Raw genomic sequence first — 20,733 nt, 5'->3', positions numbered from 1 at the left:
TAAATATAAAAACACGTGTGCATGTTTCACATGTAGACACATGTGCATAAATACATGGCATGCAGCGTTTCAGTTGTTAAAACTAGGATTATATTTGTATGTAGGCCTGCTTTTCTCCTTGCTGCAGTTGTAGAGATGCTCTGTATCTGCTTCGGCATATTCTAGGGGTTGGCTGCATTCAACAAGTATTGCTCTGGGATGAGCAGTAGACCCCACAGAGCTGGGCTCATCTAGACCCCGCACAGCTGGGCTTGTCTAGACCCCGCACAGCTGGGTTCGTCTGGACCCCACAGAGCTGGTTTGTTTAGACCCCCACAGAGCTGGTTTGTTTAGACCCCCACAGAGCTGGACTTGTCTAGACCCCACAGAGCTGGTTTGTTTAGACCCCCACAGAGCTGGACTTGTCTAGACCCCACAGAGCTGGACTTGTCTAGACCCCACAGAGCTGGTTTGTTTAGACCCCCACAGAGCTGGACTTGTCTCCTACAGGGCTCTGCTGTGGGTGCACAGACGCCGGCAGGCAGTGTTACAGCAGCACACATAAGCACCAGCGAAACCTAGAACTCACAACTGATAGGAAAGAGGAAATTTCCTGTCACCTGCTCCTGATCAGAGGCTGCAAGTTCCCCCCCAGAGTCTCTAGCCACCAGAGCAGGGGCACGTGTCATCCTGGTCTCTTTCTACACCACCAGTGTTGAGGTGCTACCCGGCATTTTTCTGACTATGGGTAGTAGTTGTAATTTGATGTCTCGGTGGAGCTTTATATTTTGTTCCAATAGCACAGGAAATTAAATACAAGTTTTGTGAAGAGTGATATTCAGTTTTTGTCCATACAGTACTGGTCAGAAGTGGGGATTTTGGTTGGAACTGTGTTGGCAGGGTTCTCTATGAAAGCATGGATTTCACTAACTTTTGGTTAGAATGTAGTCGGTGCTGCGTTCCCTTAGAGTTTAATGTTAGAGTTTTGTCCTGGCCTCGTCAGCTAGGAATTGATTCTACAGCTGCACATAAGGAGAAAAGCCAGATGGCTGTACAAACATGTCAGTTCATTGTAATCGCCCAAATCCAGAAGTGAGGAGAGTGGGTTACATACTTGTTTACAGCTGGGGAATTTGCATAATAATAATTTTAGTCAGTAGTTTTTTTTTTTTTTTTTTTTTAAGGTAATGACTGTTATTTTTCTTTCCAGACTGTTGGTGAAATTGCAAGAGCTGAATTATAATTTGAAAGTGAAAGTCTCATTTGATAAGTAAGATTTCTTTCATCTCATCTAAGATACTATTTAAAATGCTGGTTTTGTTAACTTCCTCATCAAATGAACAGACTGGACATTCTTCCCAGGACCCAGGGCTGGACTGCAGATCCTGAGACTGGCCCGTGAGGAGAGGCTCCTGTGAGCTACCCCAGGGCCGTCACAGGCCACCCTAGCAGAGTGACATCACCAGCTTCTTTCCTGAGGGCCGAGAGCTTTCTAGACTAGAATAAAGAACAGAGGCGAGGAGATGGCCGTCATCAGGTCTAAAGCAGTAGGACTTGGCACTTCACACCTGCTAGGCCAGCCCCAGAGAAGAGGCCCTTAGTCCCGCACACACCCAAAGATCCAGGCTGTGGTGGGCAGCCAGTCGGGAGGCTGTTTCTGGGGAGGCTGTTTCTGGAGTGGTGTGAGAGACGTCGGGGGTGGGGTGAGGTGGCGTTCCCTTGTGTCTCCTCTGGGCAGTGGTGGGAGCCCAGTCATTGACAGGATCTTTTATGGCAGTCCAGATGAAGGAGCCTCATCCTGTTTGCCCTCAGGCTACATCTGCATTAGCACTGACCTAGCCTCACCACTTACGGTTAAGGAACATTCTCCCCACCCCAGACACCTGCTGCTTTTGTTACATTGTGTTATGTGCTGGTTTAGCTCGTTTCAGAATGATGTGTGATGATTCAGATCCGCCTCCTCGGCTTTCTGTTTCTTCCCACCCGTTAAGAGCATTCTTCATTGCCCTCTCTGTCTGTGCCTTCCCTGTGGTCATCCTTTGTTTTTCTGTGTGTCGGTTAGTTTTTGCTGTGTAGCAGAGCGTCCCCAGAATTCAGTGGCTTGAAACCTCAAAGCTTATTATTGCTCATTCTGTGAGTTGTACGTAGTCCTTTGGTTTAGCTTGATTGGGACTGGCTGTCCCGGCATGGCCTCCTTACTCCTTACCTGTCTAGGGTCTCAGCAAGTGGGACTGGCTGTCCCAGCACGGCCTCCTTAGCTGTCTGGGGTCTTAGTGAGTGGGACTGGCTGTCCCAGCACGGCCTCCTTAGCTGTCTGGGGTCTTAGTGAGTGGGACTGGCTGTCCCGGCACGGCCTCCTTAGCTGTCTGGGGTCTTAGTGAGTGGGACTGGCTGTCTTGGTATGGGCCTCCTTCCTATCTGGGTCTCAGTGGATTACTGGGTTCATCTTCACGGACCTGGCCTTTCTACATGATGGCAAGCAGGCAAGACCCGTGGAGGTTCGCTTGGATTGTGCACAGTTCCACTGCCTTCCCTTGCGTTGCTAGGAGCTAGTCCAGGCCCGAGACGCTGGGGCACTTCCCGAAGCTCATCACACACTCGGTTCCTCTTCCTTGTGTGTCCCTTGTCTCTCCTGTTTATTCCAGTTCTGCTTTTTCTTCTGAGACTCCCACGGCAGCTTTGTATCACCAAGCGTTTTCTACACAGGGGAGGAAATAGGTTCCTTTTGTGGAAATTTTTATTCCTAACAACACTGACCTTCTAGTTGAGATAGAAGGAAGGGTAAACTTTTGTGAGTGAGCTGCACATACATGTATCTCTGCTGTATGCTGTTTGATGGGAACATGACTGTCTTAGCTCATTTTTGTGTTGCTGTGACACAATACTTGAACTGGGTACATTTAAAGAAATGAGGTTTAGTTATCTCATGTTTCTGGAGGCTAGGAGACCCCAGATCTGGTGTCAGGGAACTGCCAGGGGCCTGTGCATGGCATCACATGGCAGAATTGCCCGCGACAATCACCTAGAAGAAGCAAGAGCAAGCTGAGAAAGCCACTTGTCCCTACAGACCTGTCCTACAATGGAAACACTGGTCTTCTGGGGCCTGGTGACCCCCTCTCCTCAGGACCCAGCACTCAGCATCACTGGGGACCGAGCCTTCAGTACATGGTCTCTGTAGCAAAGCGCAGCGTGACAAGAATGACTGGGTTTATGTTTGTATGGAAATCTTCCACGGTTTTGACTTCGGGTTTTAGGAGACTGCCTCGCCATGGGCTTAGTCGCCAGCATGCAGAGAGAAAAAGGGGAAACATTTAACCTCAGGCTTCAAACTTAAACTGTCCGACTCCCCAGGTGGTTGAGTTTCTTGGTATTTTCTCGGGATCGCTCAAAACAGTAGAGAATAAGGTACAGACTCTATGTCTCTGAGGCAGCAGAGCATTGCTGACTGTGGCTGGCTAGTGCCTGTACAGAGGGTGCACATGAAGCATGGTAGTTTACCGAGTTCTTCACACCCGTGAACAGTTCACCCCTCAGTGCACTGCGGTCTAGGGTTGGTAGCAGGCTGTATGAAAGAGAGATGCAGGGCAGACGGCTTTCTTGCCTGCAATCATTCGGTCATTCGGTGTCCCTTGGCCTCACCGATGTGAGTGGGGAGGAAATGAATGAACCAAAGGACAGGTGGACCGCAGGTGTAGAATATTGATTACGTTGTTACTTTGTGTGTATTTCGCATTCTTGTGGGACCGGTTGTGCTCTCCAGCACAGGCTGGCCTGGACCCCGTGGTCTTCCTGTCTGTCGTCTGTGTGCACCCTGCTCGTAGGTTTGTTTTGGCTTCCTTTCGTCTCGTTTCCTCCTTTTCCTTTCCTTTCCTGCGGTAGAGGAAGAAGACATACTTCCTGAGTAAACTAAGCGGGAAGTGGGCCAGGAAGTAGCTACGGACCGCCTGCGGCCCGTGCATTACCTTCTTTCTTTTGTTTATACATACATCTGTGTCACCATGTGTATCTACGAAAACTTACTTCAAATTCGCATGGTTTTGTTTTTTCACAGAGACGTGAACGAGAAGAACACAGTGAAAGGGTAGGTGAGACGTCTTCCTCGCGCTCTGCTGTCTTGTCGGTCTCGTAGTTCGAAGCGTTTTAAGGATTTATGTCTTGCACTGTACAGATTCCGGAAGTTCAACATTCTGGGCACGCACACGAAAGTGATGAACATGGAAGAATCCACCAACGGGAGCTTGGCCGCGGAGTTCCGACACCTGGTAGGCAGAGAGCGCTTTGTTGTTTTAAAGCTGCCTCCGGTCCCTTGGAACTCTCACGGTGTAGTGGCCCCTAGACTTCCCCTGCCATGGCATCCTGGTCCTTCTCCAGATCCTGTTCCTCCTGGATGTGTTTTTTGACAGGCTTTCTCCAGAAACACTCTTGGGGCTGTACTGATCTTATAAAGCTCTTCATAAACTGGCACACACATTGATTCTATATGGTTCCTGCAGTGTTCCCAAGGAAACCGTTCCCATGCTCCGTCTCCACCTCTCCCGCCTTCCAAGTGTGTGGCAGCCCGATTACCGTGTAGAAAGGCAGTGTTTCCTTCTGCCTCCCTGAACCCAGTGCTGGGCTGAGCCTGAAGGGAGGTTAATGCGCCTTGTTCACCGGGTACCAACTTGTGAGCGAGCCACAGACCTCTTAGCTAGGGAGCGACATGTGAGGCAAGCTCCTCCGTCCAGCTTGGGTGTCGGAGAGTGTCCAGAACAGCCCTTTAAACCTCCAGGATCGAAGTGTGAACTGGGAGACTAAGTCGGCCTGGAGTGCCGAGCCCAGCCCGCTGAGGCAGACAGGAAGCTGCTTCGTGAGCCTGGGGCCGTGATGCTTGATGTACCATTGCACACAGCAGGGCCTTGGCTCTGGCCCTCATCTCCCTCAACATGCCCACATCCCACCAGGCTGCTGGAGGAGTCGCTTCCCTCTTGTTCTGCGGAGATTGTCACGTCTTTCTAGTTCTGACTAGGGACTGATTTGCGAATAAGGATATGACTGTGACGATTAACTTGCCATTCGGTTTCTTCTTTTATAGCAACTGAAAGAACAGAAAAATGCTGGGAACAGAACCAATGAGGTAAGCATCTCCAGGCTGTGAGTGGGTCCTAACCAGACTGATGTGTGTGGAGAGGACACATCACAGAGGTCCTCAGACCTGACAGGGAAGAGCATTTAGGGTGTCTGGGGATGGTGAAAATGCTCTGCCTTTGTACGTTTTGGACGGAAGGCAGTTTAACCCACAGTCTCATTGGACCCACAAAGACAGCCAGCTGGCTGGGGCATGGTGGGCTTTGTTATTGTTCCTATCTGGGTGAGGAAACGGAGACCCAGAAGTCAGCATGATTTAACTAAGAATACACGAAAAGCTGGAGTGGGAGACTCAGCATGACTGTCTTAGTTATGTGTACTAACTATGACGAAACACCGTGAACAAAGAGCAAGTTGGGGAGGAAAGGGCTTATTCTGCTTACACTTCCACATCACTGCTCACCACTGAGGGAAGCCAGGCCAGGAACTCAAACAGGGCAGGAACCTGGAAGTAGGAGCTGATGCAGAGGCCATGGAGGGGTGCTGCTTACTGGCTTGCTCAGCCTGCTTTCTTGTAGATCCCAGGACCACCCACCATGGGCTGTCCCCCCCCCCCCAGTCATTAATTAAGAAAATGCCTTACAACCAGATCTTATAGAGGCAGTTTCTCAGCTGAGGATCCCTCCTCTCAGATGGCTACAGCTTGTGTCGGGTTGACATAAAATTAGCCAGCACAGTGGCTGATACTGAAGACCTAGTGTTGCAGAGGGTCCCGGCCACTGAGTCTCCTACACAGTAGCCTTGCCTTGTCATAAATCCCTTTTTACAGCCTGAGCCTTAGAAGTCACGTTTGTGGTGACTGAAAAATGAAAGATGGTTGGGCAGTGGTAGCGTGCGCCCTTAATCCCAGCACTCAGGAGGCAGGGACAGGCAGATCTCTGTGAGTTCAAGGCCAGCCTGGTCTACAGAGTGAGTTCCAGGACATTCGGTTGTTACACAGAGAAATCCTGTCTCGAAAGAAAGAAAAAAAAGGAAGGGGAGGGGAGGGGAGGGGAGGAGAGGAGAAAAGTGGAATGAGAGGTGGATAGAGGGCACAGTGTCTGCCTTTGGTCTGGTTTGAAGTTGTCCTCGGTGCAGACACCATTTGCTGTCATTCCATGTCGTGACCAGTAGAGGTCACTGGAGCAATGAGACAAATGCTGGTCTGTGCAGCATAGACCCTTCCAGTGAGATTTGCTCCTTAGCTGTCTTTGTGGCCTCCTAGGTCTAGCAGCTACCTCTAATTCCAACACCACGGTGTGACGCTTACAGAAGAGATGTGGATGAAGGCACATTGGAAACGATCCCTTTCTTTTCTCTTTCTTTTTCTCTTTCTTTCTTTCTTTCTTTCTTTCTTCTTTTTTTTTTTTTTCGAGACAGGGTTTCTCTGTGTAGCCCTGGCTGTCCTGGATCTCTCTCTGTAGACCAGGCTGGCCTCGAACTCACAGAGATCCACCTGCCTCTGCCTCCTGAGTGCTGGCATTAAAGGCATGCACCACCACTGCCCTGTGAAAAGGATCCCTTTCTACCAAACCAATGCACTTATGACCGCCAAGCTTCCGTGGGGTAGGTGGTCCTTTCAGTAGAGACTGTCCCGTGGAGACATGCGTTCTTCTGCCTTCACCCCCACACCGCCAGGCAGACGGCTGGCGGTCAAGAGGATAAACCACTTGGAGTTGCCGTTTTCCCATTGGTGTCTCTTTCTCTAAATAGATTTGCCATAATTACACACACCTCTGAGGGAACACCAAAGAGCTTGGAACAATAAAATCGGGGTAGATTATTGCGCTCCGAAGTCTTCTGGACTGCAGTGGACTTTAGGATCTCTTCGAGCTGTGTGGGTTTTGAGAGTGGCAGGATCAGTGATCAAGCTGCTTTCTTTTCCTTCCCCAAGGGACCTCTCATTGTCACTGAAGAACTTCACTCTCTTAGCTTTGAAACCCAGCTGTGCCAGCCAGGCTTGGTAATTGACCTTGAGGTAAGAGTTACAGCTTCCCAAGGGAGAATGCACTTTAATTTTACTTCTATGAAGTTCTGTGTTTCAGTTTTTATTTCAGAGTTAACTTACCTAATTGCTAAAAAAAAAATGGACACTCCCCTTAGATTTTTTTATTATTTTAAAAATTTATGTGTGTGGATGTTTTATCTGCATGTATGTCTGTATACCACATGTATGTCTGGTGCCTGCAGAGGCCAGAAGAGGGAATCAGATCCCCTGGGACCCCAGTTACAGACAGTTGTGAGCCACCATGTGGGGGTGGGGACCAAACCTGGGTCCTTCACTGCTGAGCCAACTCTCTTGTCCCCAAGGTGATCTTTTCCAGCAAACACTAGGTTGACATTAATGATTTAGGAAGCTTGAAACTTGAATTAGCTTTAAAGTTTTGTAAAAGGAACGTTCTGATGAAGAGAGCCACCGTTGAGCGTCAGAACTGTGTGATTCCAGTGGTCTCAAGGTCTTCATTCGCTTTCAGACCACCTCTCTGCCTGTCGTGGTGATCTCCAACGTCAGCCAGCTCCCCAGCGGTTGGGCGTCCATCCTGTGGTACAACATGCTGGTGACGGAACCCAGGGTATGGAAAACACATTCGCGTTAGTACGGTGGTTACCCAAGACGGGAGCTTCCCCCTGCTCTGTGACCCTGCGGCACCACTGAGGATCTTCAGTGACTGGGGAGTAGTCAGACGTGGGCAGACTGGTGATTTCCCTGCCCTGTGGATGAACTCAGGCAGTCCATGATTTTCTCTCTCTGGTTGTGGAGTGAGTCTCTTGGTGGTGGTGTTAGTTTTAAGATGTATGCTCTCGATAAGTGAACGTGCCGTTTTTCTCGGAGCATGAATGGACTGCCGGTTGGCTACTTGATTGATTCTCATTAGGTGAAATACGTGTGTGCTCTAAAGTAGCCAGGAACTCTTGTTAAATACAGAATCATTGCTTCCAGGGGAAATACAGAGTTCAGCTGCTGTCGGCCTCTAGTCACGGCATTTCTGTCAGCCCGTTGATACATAACTTAAGTGTCTTTCTTTTTTTTTTTTTTTTGGTTTTTTTCGAGACAGGGTTTCTCTGTGTAGCTTTGCGCCTTTCCTGGAACTCGCTTTGGAGACCAGGCTGGCCTCGAACTCACAGAGATCCGCCTGGCTCTGCCTCCCGAGTGCTGGGATTAAAGGCGTGCGCCACCACCGCCCGGCGTGTCTTTCTTTTTAAAGGCACCTTATCTGATGTGTTTGACGACTTGTTACCACCGACTCTGTAAGCCATGCCTCCCTGAAGCATATCTAACACATGCATTCTCTCCGTAATGGACGCCTGGCTTCCTTGTGCGTAGGCACATCATACTACATCATCACAATGCTTGGCACGATTTTAAACAATGAAGCCACCAACAAAAGTCACAAAAATTCAAAAACCAGAGAGGCCAAAACAATTGTGAGCGGCCATAAAAAGCCAGAATGTTGTTTTGTTCCGTCTCACTTGGGAACACCAATCTGTGACCACAAAGTTGCCTCAAGTATTGATTTGGGAGCAATAAGTAAATGTTAGTGAGTAAATAGATGCTGACATTCTAATTCTGGGACTTCTCATCCCCAGCCGTGACAGCCTGTGCGTCACAGAAGCTAGCACTGAGCTCTGGGGCAGGCTGCAGCTGTGCTGCCTGTGGCCAGTGGCTCCTTGGTAACCCCAGCCTCTGGGTGTTTCTTTCTAGAATCTCTCCTTCTTCCTGAACCCGCCGTGTGCACGCTGGTCCCAGCTCTCAGAGGTGCTGAGCTGGCAGTTTTCCTCGGTCACCAAGCGAGGTCTCAACGCAGACCAGCTGAGCATGCTGGGAGAGAAACTTCTGGGTAGGCGGATCCGCAGCTCCTGTCAGCTCTCTCTTCCCATCTTTCTTTATTCTCTGTTTCTTAAAGGTGGGAGAATGTTAAAAATCGGGTGGCTTTTTAATTACAGCCGAGTGAGATTAATGCTTTGAAAACAAAATTAAGTCCTGGAAAAGGAAAAGTGAATCCTGCCTCTCCCTTAACGATTTCTGAGATGGGATCTTAAGGGGAAGCTTTTAGATTATGAAAATATGTTACATGAGCCCGAAATAAGTTATTGATGGACAGATGAGATTGGACTTGTCCTTAGGGAGTAAACGAGGAAGGTCCCTGACGCAGAATCAAGTTCTAGGCTTAAAAGCCCCAGACTCTTGTGTCAGGGTGGGCCCATGTCGCAGGAGGCAGGGCCAGTATTGTTGATCAGGCAGAGTCTGGACCGTGGTAGCTAATTCTCTCGCAGTGGCTGATGAAGAAAAGACTCAATCATCGCTGACAGATCTTCCAGTGAACGGGAGTATCTGAACCATGTCTTTAAAAGTCCATCAACACTGTCGTCCGGATTTGCTGTCTGTGTAGCAGGGTGGTGTAGACGCAGCGGAAGTGGCCCTTCTCAACTGGATGGCCCTCAGCAGTACCTTCTCTCAAATGTGCACATTAACAGAGGTCTAAGATCTCGTTCTGTATCTGCATTTGATGGGATGCAAGGATTTTTTTTTTCCTGCTTGTTGCTTATCTGTGATTTTCTTAAATGAAGGCAATGGACTTAACAAAGCTCAGACCGTGTGCTGGTTTAATTTCTACGGCTCATCATGATTATAGTTTGCATCAGTCTGAGTCACCGTCCAGTTTGTGAGAAGGTGGAGGGAAAGAACCAAAGTCTAAAGCAAGCGTGTAGATAGAATCGAGTACCAGTTCAGCTGATCACTGAGGGGTGATCTCGGTTTTACTTCAAACTCTTCAGTTAATCTACAGGGCTTTTGGTAGGGGAGACTTCATGTAGGCAGTTATGGGAGCAACAGGAAATGATGTTGGATGGAGGTGGGACAGAGGGCTTCTCCAGAAAGACTTGTGAGTTTGGGGGGTGGGGTGGCGGACAGATCGTGCCAGAGTGAGATCAGCTTGGAAGGCAGGGTCATGGAGCAAGATTTAGAGATTGGTCCTCTCTCCGAGAAGGGGAGATAAGAGGCAGCAGATGGCAGAGCTTTCTAATGCTTCAGCTTTCTCGGCATACTTTCATAATCAGATGCCCAATAATCCCCACCATTGCTTCATGCCGTTAGAATCCGGGCAGCCGACAGGCACGGTGGTGCGTGTCTGTCATCAGCGCTGGTGGAGGCAGGGGCCAGGGAGGGGGTGATGAGTGTGAGGCTGGGCTGGGCTACATAGGGAGGCCCCCGTCTTACAAAATAAAATGACCATTTATAGGTTTTAGACGACTTTAAGGTATCCACTCAGTCTGTGTAACTGCTGATCCATTTCCAGTTAACATACCAGAGAGTCAACCATGACATAGTCACCCTTTGCAGTAAGTCCTGTCTCCAAAACTGTTGCTCTAACTAGAGCGTCAGGTCAATTACAGTCCAGGATAAAGACTATTTTTTCCCTCCTTAGGTCCTAACCCTGGCCCTGAAGGTCTTATTCCATGGACAAGGTTCTGTAAGGTGGGTGCTGCATGGGCTTTACAGCTGTGATCCTGTGTTCTTTCCACTCTGGGGAGGCTTTCCTATTTCTCCTTTGGTAGTTCACTGTTTGCTTATTCTGGCATGTTTATCTGCTCCCCCTCACACCCCTAGAGCAAGCTGTTTACTTTCCTTCAGTTCAGGAGGTCGTCTCCAAGCCAAGCCCGGCAGGAAGCACCTGCCTGGGCGATAACAGTCTCCAGCCCCTCACAGCGCCTCTTAGCCAGCAGGGTTTTGCCTAAGGCCATGTGAAATGTGTGCAGTGGCTTGTGCAGAATTGCTCAGGCCGAGGGCACTGGCACAGGATGTTGACACAGGGGCCACCAGCTGGAGCTGAGCAGCTCAAGCTGGCCTCTACTTGTGTGAGGGCAGCTCTTGTTTTCCAGCTCCGCTGGGGTGCTTCAGTTGGGAGAGGACTCTAGGGAAAAGAAGAGTACCTGTAAGTCAGTCAGAGGCGAGGGACCCAGGCATCCCCCACTCAGGGATGCCTGCCACTCATGCCTGGGCTGGGCCTCTTTGGAAGGGGCAGGGCAAGCCACTGCTTTGGTTAACCAAATGTGTGTTTCTGCACTTGCAGGAAAATATCAACGATAAAAACTTTTCCTTCTGGCCTTGGATCGACACCATACTAGAGCTCATTAAGAAGCACCTGCTGTGTCTGTGGAATGACGGGTAAGGACCACTGAGCGTCGGACAGACGTGGACAAGGTCTGGGCTGGGCTTCATCAGATGGAAGGATTTCTGTCTTCCTCACGGACATGCACATCTACATGGTGTCCGGGCTGTGTCACAGGGGACCCTTATAAGATATGTCTTAGGATGTATGTATATGTTTTTTAAAAGCTAAATTAAAACAAAAGCCTCCAAGGGCCACTAATGTATTCATTCATTCCTACAAGAATTGTCAGTATTTACTGTAGTGCCCTAATAAAGAAGCAAAACCCACCAGGTGGGGTGGTGCATACCTTTAACCTCAGCACTCTGAAGGCAGAGGCAGGGTGATCTCTGTGATCCTAGCAAGTTCTAGGCCAGCCAAGGCTACACAGTGAGACGCTGTCTTAAAATAATAATAATAACAACAATAATAAAAGAAAAGATGTTTAGCTCATTTGTTCCCAGGATCAGCTGATAGCTCAACAATAGTTTTCAGTTGACAAAAGGTGCTGGCGTATGAAAATGTATCATCTGAGGCTGCATCTCAGGTGTGAGGTGCATATGCAGACATTCACAGTGTTTAAAATCAGAGAGTCACAGTAGAAGGCCCGTCACTCTCGGAGCTTCGCACCAGTGCCCGTTCATCTCGATGCTTGCTTGAGCAAATCCGTGTGTAAGGCTGGCTGAGGCTTACGTCCCAGTCAAACATTTTGAAAGTATACATTTTTATAATATGTTGTTTTCAAGTGGCAGCCGTTTCTCAGATTGTAAGTCGAAATGAAAATTAAATTTGTGAGTGAAATACAGAATGTTCCCTTGACCTCTTTAATGTCTAGGTGCATCATGGGCTTTATCAGCAAGGAGCGAGAGCGGGCCCTACTCAAGGACCAGCAGCCAGGGACGTTCCTGCTGAGGTTCAGTGAGAGCTCCCGGGAAGGGGCCATCACATTCACATGGGTGGAGCGGTCCCAGAATGGAGGCGGTGAGTGAAGTGTGTCCGCGCGTTTAGGCCCGCCATGCATGCATGCCTGAGTCCGTCACTGCAGATGGGGCCTTTTGAGTAGCTTTGGGACTGAAATTGCATACCCTACAGTTACATGCCTGAGCTCTCCACGAGAGTCTTAAACCACCTAGAGCACTGGTGACAGACAGGCCTCCCAGATCCTGTTGTGGGAATGACGCACTTCAAAGCCCAGGTTTTCCTTTCCCTCAGGCTTGTTACCTGCAGATCAAGGCTAAGAGTCAATACAGTCTGCACCCAGTTGTTGGAAGGGATCACATTTCCCATCGTGTAAGGTTTCAGGCTCAACTCGCTCCAGGATACCTTGCCTGGGTGAGGACGGGCTTTGTGAGACGCAGGTTTCTCCACGCACTGTTATAGGGGCTGCTGGGATGAGGTGCAGCTCCGCCCACCTTCGTCTCTGCCTGCCGTATCTTAGATTGCTAAATGACTAGAACACTCCAGAACCTTGGGGTTATACAACAGGTTTCCTGTGATAGAACAGAACAGAACCGATGGGAAAAAGAAGAGTAACAAAATGATAGTTGCTTATGGCTTGCAACTTACGGAAAGGGAGCTGGATTACCCTAGGACTTTAGAGTCAGAAAGAAGGGATAGTCTTCTGATTCTACTGTTTTTTTCCTGATGAAAAAAGGCAGGAGGTCTGGAATCAGGCTTAGTGCGGGCAGTGGACTCCGGGGTCTGCCCAGTTTCACTTTTTCCTTGTAGTTCATTTCCCAAGCCCACTGAGAGATGGGGCTAGGAGACTGATCAAAGACGAAAACGCTTAGCAGCTGGGGAAAGCTTACGCAGGGCAGCATTGGCTACAGGATCCTCAGAAACGCAGAGGACCAAGGCACAGCTTATGCCCTGGGGGACAGGGCGGAGAAGCAGCTTGCAGCCTCTTGGTTTTGTTTGAATAAAACTGGGTTTTTCAGCCGGGCGGTGGTGGCGCACACCTTTAATCCCAGCACTCGGGAGGAGGCAGAGGCAGGAGGATCTCTGTGAGTTTGAGGCCAGCCTGGGCTACAGAGTGAGTTCCAGGACAGGCACAAAGCTCCCCAGAGAAACCCTGTCTCGAAAAAAACCAAAAAAGGGGGGGGGGGGTTCGATATGAAAGGAAAAGTAGGGAGGGAGCCGATCTTTACTAACATGATCTGCAGCCTGAGCCCAGTGACCTGGACAGCGATTAGTTATCTGCGGACAGGCATTGCTTGGTTAAGGATGCAAGCTTTGGGCTAGAATTAGACCCTGACCAGAGGGCAACAAGCTAACTAACAGTGACGGCAGCGCTTGCTTTTCCTCCTTGAAGGAGGATTGTCAGTCTGTGGAGGTCCTGGGTGTACAGACTTTGCAGGCTGTGCCTGGTTCTCGCCGTCCGCAGGGCTGTCGTCCTCTCTGAGGTGCTCGGTGCTCCCTGAGCCTCACTGATTTATTTCCTCCTTTCAGAACCCGACTTCCACGCGGTTGAACCCTACACGAAGAAAGAACTTTCAGCTGTAACTTTCCCGGATATTATTCGCAATTACAAAGTGATGGCCGCTGAGAATATTCCAGAGAACCCCCTGAAGTATCTGTACCCCAATATTGACAAAGACCATGCCTTCGGGAAGTATTACTCCAGGCCGAAGGAAGGTGAGTGTGAAGCAAGCTGCCGGGCCCGTGAGGGAGAGCGCAGCGAGCTCCTTCCGGGTGTTCAGTTGCTCCCAGACGAGTTCAGTAAATGACATTGGTGCTCACCATCCTGTAGGTGGACCATGGTGACAAAATGCCACCCCATGTTGTTAGTGTTACCAACCCGTCACTTTTGAATTGATGGAGCAGGCTTTTTAAAATAGCGTAAACTCAGTAAAGTTAGGGAAATGTATCGTTTGGCCTGATGTGGATAGTAAGAAATAAATACATCCTTAAGGATATTGGAAAGGCCCGTTTCTGGTTTTGTATATTTGTTATCGCTTTTTCCACACGGAAGGATAAAGGAGAGGAACCAAAGCTAGCTAATTTCTTGTAGCCTGCTTGGGCTAAAGTGGAGGAAGCCAAGGTCCAGGATAAGTGAGTGGTCCATCCAGGTGTATCGGGGACTAAGGGGGTCCAGCCGCTCGATAGTCCCCCTCCCCCAGGGTCCGGGAAGAATCTACAACCAGCTGATAATTAATCTTTGATGAAAAGAAATGAATCTATGTACATGAAATTCTTTAGTCCATCTACTTTATTATTCTGAGTCAGTTACAAGCATATACTCTGCTCTCATATTTAGCTCCTTTCTAGCCCAATTTCTCCTTACATTTATCTGCTGTCCCCTCCAGGTTCTATCTTAATTCCTTCATCTAGTTCTGTCCCTTCTAGGTTCTCATCCATCTAGTTCTTTCCCATATCAGCTCCTCTCTCATCTTGTTCTTCCCCATCTTGCTGTTCCCCATCTGGCTCATCCTCATCTTCCATCTCGTTCCTCTAGTCCTCTCTTCTAGCCCTTCAATCTAGTTCTTCCCCATCTCAGTTTGTTCCTCTCAAGTTCTTACCCGTCTAGTTCTTCCATTCTCTTTTCTCTTCTCCGTCCTGTGTCCTGGAAGTCCCAGTATATAAAAGGAGGGTCCGAGCTAAATTGTGTAAAGCTATTACTTAACATCCACCTCACCTAGGCGGTGTCCCCTTGTGGAATTTACCTTAAGTCAGGAGACTTGTATGTGGGCTGCTATCACTGTTAGTCCTTGAAAGTTGGGGCCCACCTGGGCGGTGTCTCCTTGTGGAATTTAAGTCAGGAGACTTGTATGTGGAAAAGTCAATTGGGAAAACTATGAAGGCACACATGATTTTCATAACAGAATACAGCTGATATATAACAAGCCAAGTAACACCAAAAGCTCCTTGGAATTTGGCTTCCTCTGGAGGAATTCCCTGATCCCTCCAGGTAGTGACTTTGCCATAACCAGCTGAGTTCTTATGATATATTCCTGCGGCCTGCAGCACAGGTGGGCTCAGGTACTTATTAGAGCCTGTTGTTGGGACTGTGGTGGACAGGAATCCTTGACTACAAGTCTGCCTCTCAGGTCATGGGATTACATTTGGAAAAATTCAAATTAAACCCGCCCAGCTAATAGCTGTTTGAAATCTGAAGTCTAACTAACAGTCCCTTGACTCTGGAGCAAAGATGCCTTTAACCTACCCCACAGCTGTGCGTATTCCATCAGGAGACCAGCAAGACCTTTGCATGTCTGGGCTTCCTTCACCTTCTTGTAGATTCACAGCCTGAGGAAGAGGAGAGCGGCTAGACCCCTGGCTTTCTCCTGGTTGGTTCTCCATTCCCACTAGGATTTTCAGATGACTTAGGCAGGAAGGTCAGGACCCCATAAAGTTTCAGGGCACTAGGCTGTCCAGTCAGACAGAATGACAGAGCAACTGTTGTGTGCCACGTGATTTCCGCTGATGTGAAGTATATGTGATGTGCTTGCTTCCAGCCCCCGAACCGATGGAGCTCGATGACCCCAAGCGAACTGGATACATCAAGACTGAGTTGATTTCTGTGTCTGAAGTGTAAGTGAGCACAGAAGACTGACATATTCCGAACCTCCTCAGGCCAGCCTTGCTCCTGGCTGGGGCCCACTGATTGCTCTGGCCCGTAGCTTGCTTTTCTGTTGTAGTTGATGTTACCACCACAGTCGGACTTTGTGGAAAGATCCTAACTAGTCCCAGTGTGACTGCTTACCAGCATTTTACAGCCTTAAGATAAGCAACAGCAACAACAAAAAACCCCCAAACAGAACAACAATAAACAAAATAAAAATAAAACAAAGCTGTATGTAAGGAATATACTTTCTCCCCAAACTGATACTTTGAAAAAGTATGAATAAAAGAAACAAAAATGGATGAGTGGGAAAGTAGTTCTTTTCGATCAAGAAAAGGCCGAGGTCGTACCTGAGATCCATCTTCTCCACCTGCTTTTATTTTGTTGTTTCATTCCACAAAAGGTAGAAAGTTTTGGAAAAGTCATTATCAGTTTTTTGGCTTGCGGCACTGTCTTGGGGTGAATGGATGTAGCCTTCATGTAAAAACACTCTGTGGAGCAGCCTTATCCGCATACAACCCTCAAGGTAGGGACGAGGGATTCCCCAGACATTCCTCCGGTGCTTTTCTGTCCAGGGTAAGCCTCGCGAGCCTGCCATCTCCGGATGACACTACACACGCTCACACCGAGGCTTCACCCAGGCAGCAATGGTGTAGGCTTCAGTCTGACAATTGCTCACTCACGTCTAGCGTATTCCCCGGGGCCGGGCTGGGACATAAACCTCCCATGGTCTTCACTCTCTGAGACACGCTTTTCTGAAATGAGAATGTAAAGTGGTCACTCAATCACAGATAAAAGGTAGTGTCTCTGCTGCCTGCGTAACCGGGTGTTAACACTGCCTCTCTCTCTCTCTCTCTCTCTCTCTCTCTTCTAGCCATCCTTCTAGACTTCAGACCACAGACAACCTGCTTCCCATGTCTCCAGAAGAGTTTGACGAGATGTCCCGGATAGTGGGCCCTGATTTTGACAGTATGGTGAGTACCGTGCCAGGCGATTCCTACCCTGAGGAAGCCTGAACAGGCGTACTGCAGCAGATCTGAAGTCTGTCTGTGAGGAGCAGCCTTGGGCAGAGCCAAGGAAAGGGCCTTTTTTTTTTTTTTTTTTTTTTTTTTTAAATAGATAAGCCTGTATTTAAGGTAGCTGCATGATCAGCAGGGTTTTATCCCTAGTATTCCAGGTGCTCACATTTCCTTCCTCTATGAATTAGAAAGTTCTAGCTGTGTGGACAGTTCACACACTTAGGGGCCACGGTGTTCAGAGGCAGATGTGTCTACTCGGGGCTTCTGTAAAGGCGTTATCCTTAGGAAGGGGCGGATGCCTGTTGGCATGCTTTGTAGCTCAGATCTAACTCATCCTGCCAGCTTCTGGGGCTGTGAAGGACGGGCGTGATAAATGAATGGTTCAGGGAGGGAGAGTTAATGGGTTTCACGACCTAAATAGAAACATGGTGTTTGCAAAAGAGAGACCCTTCTTTGGGGAGAATGTTTTTCAGCAGATCCAATAGGACCACTTGCCTTTCGGCCGAGATCCATCATCCCACATGTTTTGTTTGGGTAACCGGCGGTCTTGCTGATGCTGTTTAATTTTAAGCCCCCTTTTCACATGGGGTTAGGCCAGTTCATCTCCAAAGCTTGCCTAATGCTTTCAAAAGTAATTCTCTTAGCCCTGGCAGGCCTCTCTTCATCACTGTGTACTTTGTGCCTAGCAAAAATGTGTTCAGTGATGAGAGATTCAGAGAAGGGGACAGGAGAGAGAGGATGAGGAACGTGGGCGTCAAGCTTCTCACACAGACGTCGACGTGCGCAGGGGATGCCTGAGTGTCGCCTCAGCGATGCTTGTTCCTCATGTGTGACTTTGACTTCAAACACCTCATGAAGTAGACTAAAAAGCTTAGAAAACACTGTCTTAGATCTTCCTGATTGTAGAGAAATGCTCAGCTAGTGCGTGATCACAAAATACCGCTGTTTCTTGGCGGAGTGAGCCTTCGGTCTGCATAAAGTAGCGTCCTGACATGACTGTGAAGAGTGTTTTGTAAACCTCAGTTGAAAATGGAGCAATGGTAAAGCTTGACTCAGAAAATGTAAAATAGATCCAAGGGTCCAAAACTGGGGTGAGCTTTTACGCGTCCTTTGTTGCTCAGAAAATTGTGTCACATCACCACTGCCACTGTGTGCCAGACGGGAGCTCTTTGCCTCTATTGAGGCGAAGGCAAGGCAGAGCTGGGTAGGAAGCCTGTGACTGCAATTTGGCATACAGGCTTCCAGCTATCATCACCGTTGTTCCTGTGACCCACGAAAACTAAGCTGCTAGTTCCTCCGTTTGTGCAGGAAGCACTGCTTCCAATGTGCTGGAGCGGGGATGCTGCGGGAGCCTTTTCCACCCTCAAACAAATTCCAGGAAATGGGTTTGTAGTCTTTGGATGCCCCCTGTAGCCATCCTGTCCTAACAATTTTATTTGTGTGATTTATGGAATAGATACATAGGATATGTAGATACAATAAATGAGTGTGTGATAAATATCCATTTATCGGAGTAGTCTCCAGGTGAGCCCCCAGTGATCGCTGAGACTCGAGCGGAGGCCTGCTCCAGTTAGACAAGGCGAGGATGAGCTTGGCCTGTTGAAGCAGCGTGACTTCAGCACAGTGAGCTCCGTCCTCAGGCCTCTTCATGACTTCTGTCCTGCCTTAACTCGGAGTAAGAGCGTGAGGGCTAAGTGAGAGGGCTCTGCCTGGAATCCCAGCAGCTGTGAGGCTGATGGGGGGATCTCGCGCTGGAGGCCATCTTGGGCTACACAGACTTGGTCACAAAACAAATGGAATTAGGTGTGTGCTCTGAGGTGAATTCGACTCTGAGCTGGCTTATTTCCACCAAGTGTGGAGGTGGCAGCCATGGACTAAAGAGGCAGTGAGAGTTGCTAACCAGGCCAGCCTTGGCGCTCAGGCGCCTGAGGTGATTGTCCGTGAGGGCCAGTATACCAGGGTGTTCTATGGTATGGTATTTATGTAGTCTAACATGTCCACACAGCAGACTTGCCTCTCGAAGCTGGGGTAGAACCAGTTCACTTTCCTAGAGGCCTTTGTCCAGAGCTCACACCCACACCATTTTCTTCTGCTGGGCTGGACGTTTCACAAATGCTTTCTTTGAACAAACCTGTGTTAGGCGCTATTAGCCAACTTAGCACACGAAGAACTTGAGGTTAATAAGCCAATCACATGGTGACAGGATTTGGATCCAGGCCTCCATCCCCGCCCCTCCCTCCCCCTGCTCCTACAGTACACCATTTTAACTTCAGATTTGTGCCCTCAGCCAGACTGCGGCCTAAGAGCAAGCCCTTCAACCTTTCAATCTGAAATTGCTTTCCTAAAACTCCCAAGAGGCTCTGCTGGCCTAGCGCTCTGTGTGGTTAGTGCTTCTGGCATCCAAGGCTGGAGAGTCTTGGTGTGGGGCCACCCTGTCCACTGAGGGATGCTCAGCAGCACCCCAGCGTCTGCTCTAGAACAGATGGTGCCAGGAGCACACGCACACACGTGCCCTCCAATGGCGGTGTCAGCAATGTCTCAGGAGCAGTCGGGACAGAGCCGTCCTGGAGACATCTGGAACTGTACCAGCATGGAAGTCAGTCAGTGCGAGCCAGTGTTCTCCGACGGACCGTTTACTGACACAGCCCCTGCATCCAGGGCAGCTGGGCAGGCGAGGGTGGGGAGCTGAGGTACTTCTCTGGCCCACATCCGGAATGCAGGCTTTGTTTATTTTGCATACCCAGTCATCACTTCCTCTGATCCCCCCCCCCTCTCTCTCTGGCACTGGGCTCAGCGTTTCCTCACATTCACTTTGAATGAGCCGGTTTACCATTATCCTGTCCTCAGGCCCGCCTAACAGCAGAAAGCTTTATAGAGTCTGTCTGGGTTAAGTCACAAAACTAATCCAGCAGGCCAGAGAGCAATAACCCACCCGTTTAGGTGATGTAAGCAGCCCTGATAGTCCAGGGAGGCTGGGACATGCTGGCCCTTCTGGTTCCACGGTGGTCATGTGCTGTAGGGAGCATCCTCCTGCTCCAAGGGCAGTGGTGTCACATACATGAATCGCATGTCACGGGACCCGTGTAATGAACCTAACTGCATTTTGTCTTTTTGCAGATGAGCGCAGTATAAACACGAATTTCTCTCTTTGGAGACGTTTTCCTTCCCATCTGTGATTACCTCCTGCTACTCTTCCTTCACATGCTGTATTTCTAGGGAAATGCAAGGAAGAACAACGCGTCTGTTGCACCCTGCGGATAGCAAGTGGATATTTCTCTAATTAGAAAGCTGTTACTCTGAAGGACTTCGTGCATCTTATTGAAGGTGAAACGGAAAGCCACTTAGGAAAAGTAGATTTTGTGAACCAAAGACCAGAGATCCGCCCAAGGCATCAGGACTAGAATGCGAGTGTTTTGGGAAAGGTGAGGAATATAATAACATCTAGTAAAGGCTGCATAGTCAGTGCTCAACTGCTACACATCACTGGACAGATACATGGTTATGGGGAACCTTCTTGATACAGGATATTTCTGTCCTGAAGATACTGGCATGTCCACTCTGCTTTATGGCTGGAAGTTTACCTATGGCACAGTCCAAAGCCAACTTTACACGCAGTGATATATCAAACTATAGTGGACATCCTTCATCTGAGTGGGAGGAAACAGTTGTGTTCTTATGTCTTCTGTGTTGGCCATGTAAAACTAAAGACACGATTCTCTTCAGGGAATTAGCTTTGTTGTTGGTTATGGCTAAATGAAACTAAACACCCATAGAAGAAAGAACATTTTCCAAATTCACAAGTAGCTTCTGCCTAATATATACTCCACCAAGCTAAGTGGTTTCTGCTGTCACTCCGGTCATCGGTTGAATAAAACTGTCTTTGCACATCCACTAAGGGAGCCAGCTTTCTTAAGGCAAATTA

The 20,733-nt window shown here is 48.9% G+C and overlaps 1 protein-coding gene across 1 annotated transcript in view; it reads left to right on the top strand.

The window, feature by feature from the left end:
* The window catches only part of Stat1 (signal transducer and activator of transcription 1), a 43,528-nt gene extending 22,826 nt beyond the window's left edge, over positions 1-20,702 (top strand). Inside the window, exons 12-25 of the mRNA XM_052749425.1 lie at positions 1,190-1,249; positions 4,031-4,060; positions 4,148-4,241; positions 5,051-5,092; positions 6,977-7,060; positions 7,557-7,655; positions 8,786-8,921; positions 10,509-10,558; positions 11,154-11,248; positions 12,067-12,212; positions 13,680-13,865; positions 15,686-15,761; positions 16,667-16,766; positions 19,929-20,702. Coding sequence (XP_052605385.1) covers positions 1,190-1,249; positions 4,031-4,060; positions 4,148-4,241; positions 5,051-5,092; positions 6,977-7,060; positions 7,557-7,655; positions 8,786-8,921; positions 10,509-10,558; positions 11,154-11,248; positions 12,067-12,212; positions 13,680-13,865; positions 15,686-15,761; positions 16,667-16,766; positions 19,929-19,943 — 1,213 coding nt within the window. The 3' untranslated portion in view covers positions 19,944-20,702. The remainder of the gene's footprint in view (positions 1-1,189; positions 1,250-4,030; positions 4,061-4,147; positions 4,242-5,050; positions 5,093-6,976; positions 7,061-7,556; positions 7,656-8,785; positions 8,922-10,508; positions 10,559-11,153; positions 11,249-12,066; positions 12,213-13,679; positions 13,866-15,685; positions 15,762-16,666; positions 16,767-19,928) is intronic.
* The last annotated feature ends 31 nt before the right edge of the window (positions 20,703-20,733 follow it).

This window comes from Peromyscus californicus, unplaced genomic scaffold (genome assembly GCF_007827085.1).
Source record: "Peromyscus californicus insignis strain IS unplaced genomic scaffold, ASM782708v3 Scaffold_21__1_contigs__length_65335640, whole genome shotgun sequence".
Lineage (NCBI taxonomy): Eukaryota > Metazoa > Chordata > Mammalia > Rodentia > Cricetidae > Peromyscus > Peromyscus californicus.
The sequence above is the reverse complement of the archived record's forward strand: the minus strand, read 5'-3'. Positions and strand labels throughout refer to the sequence as shown.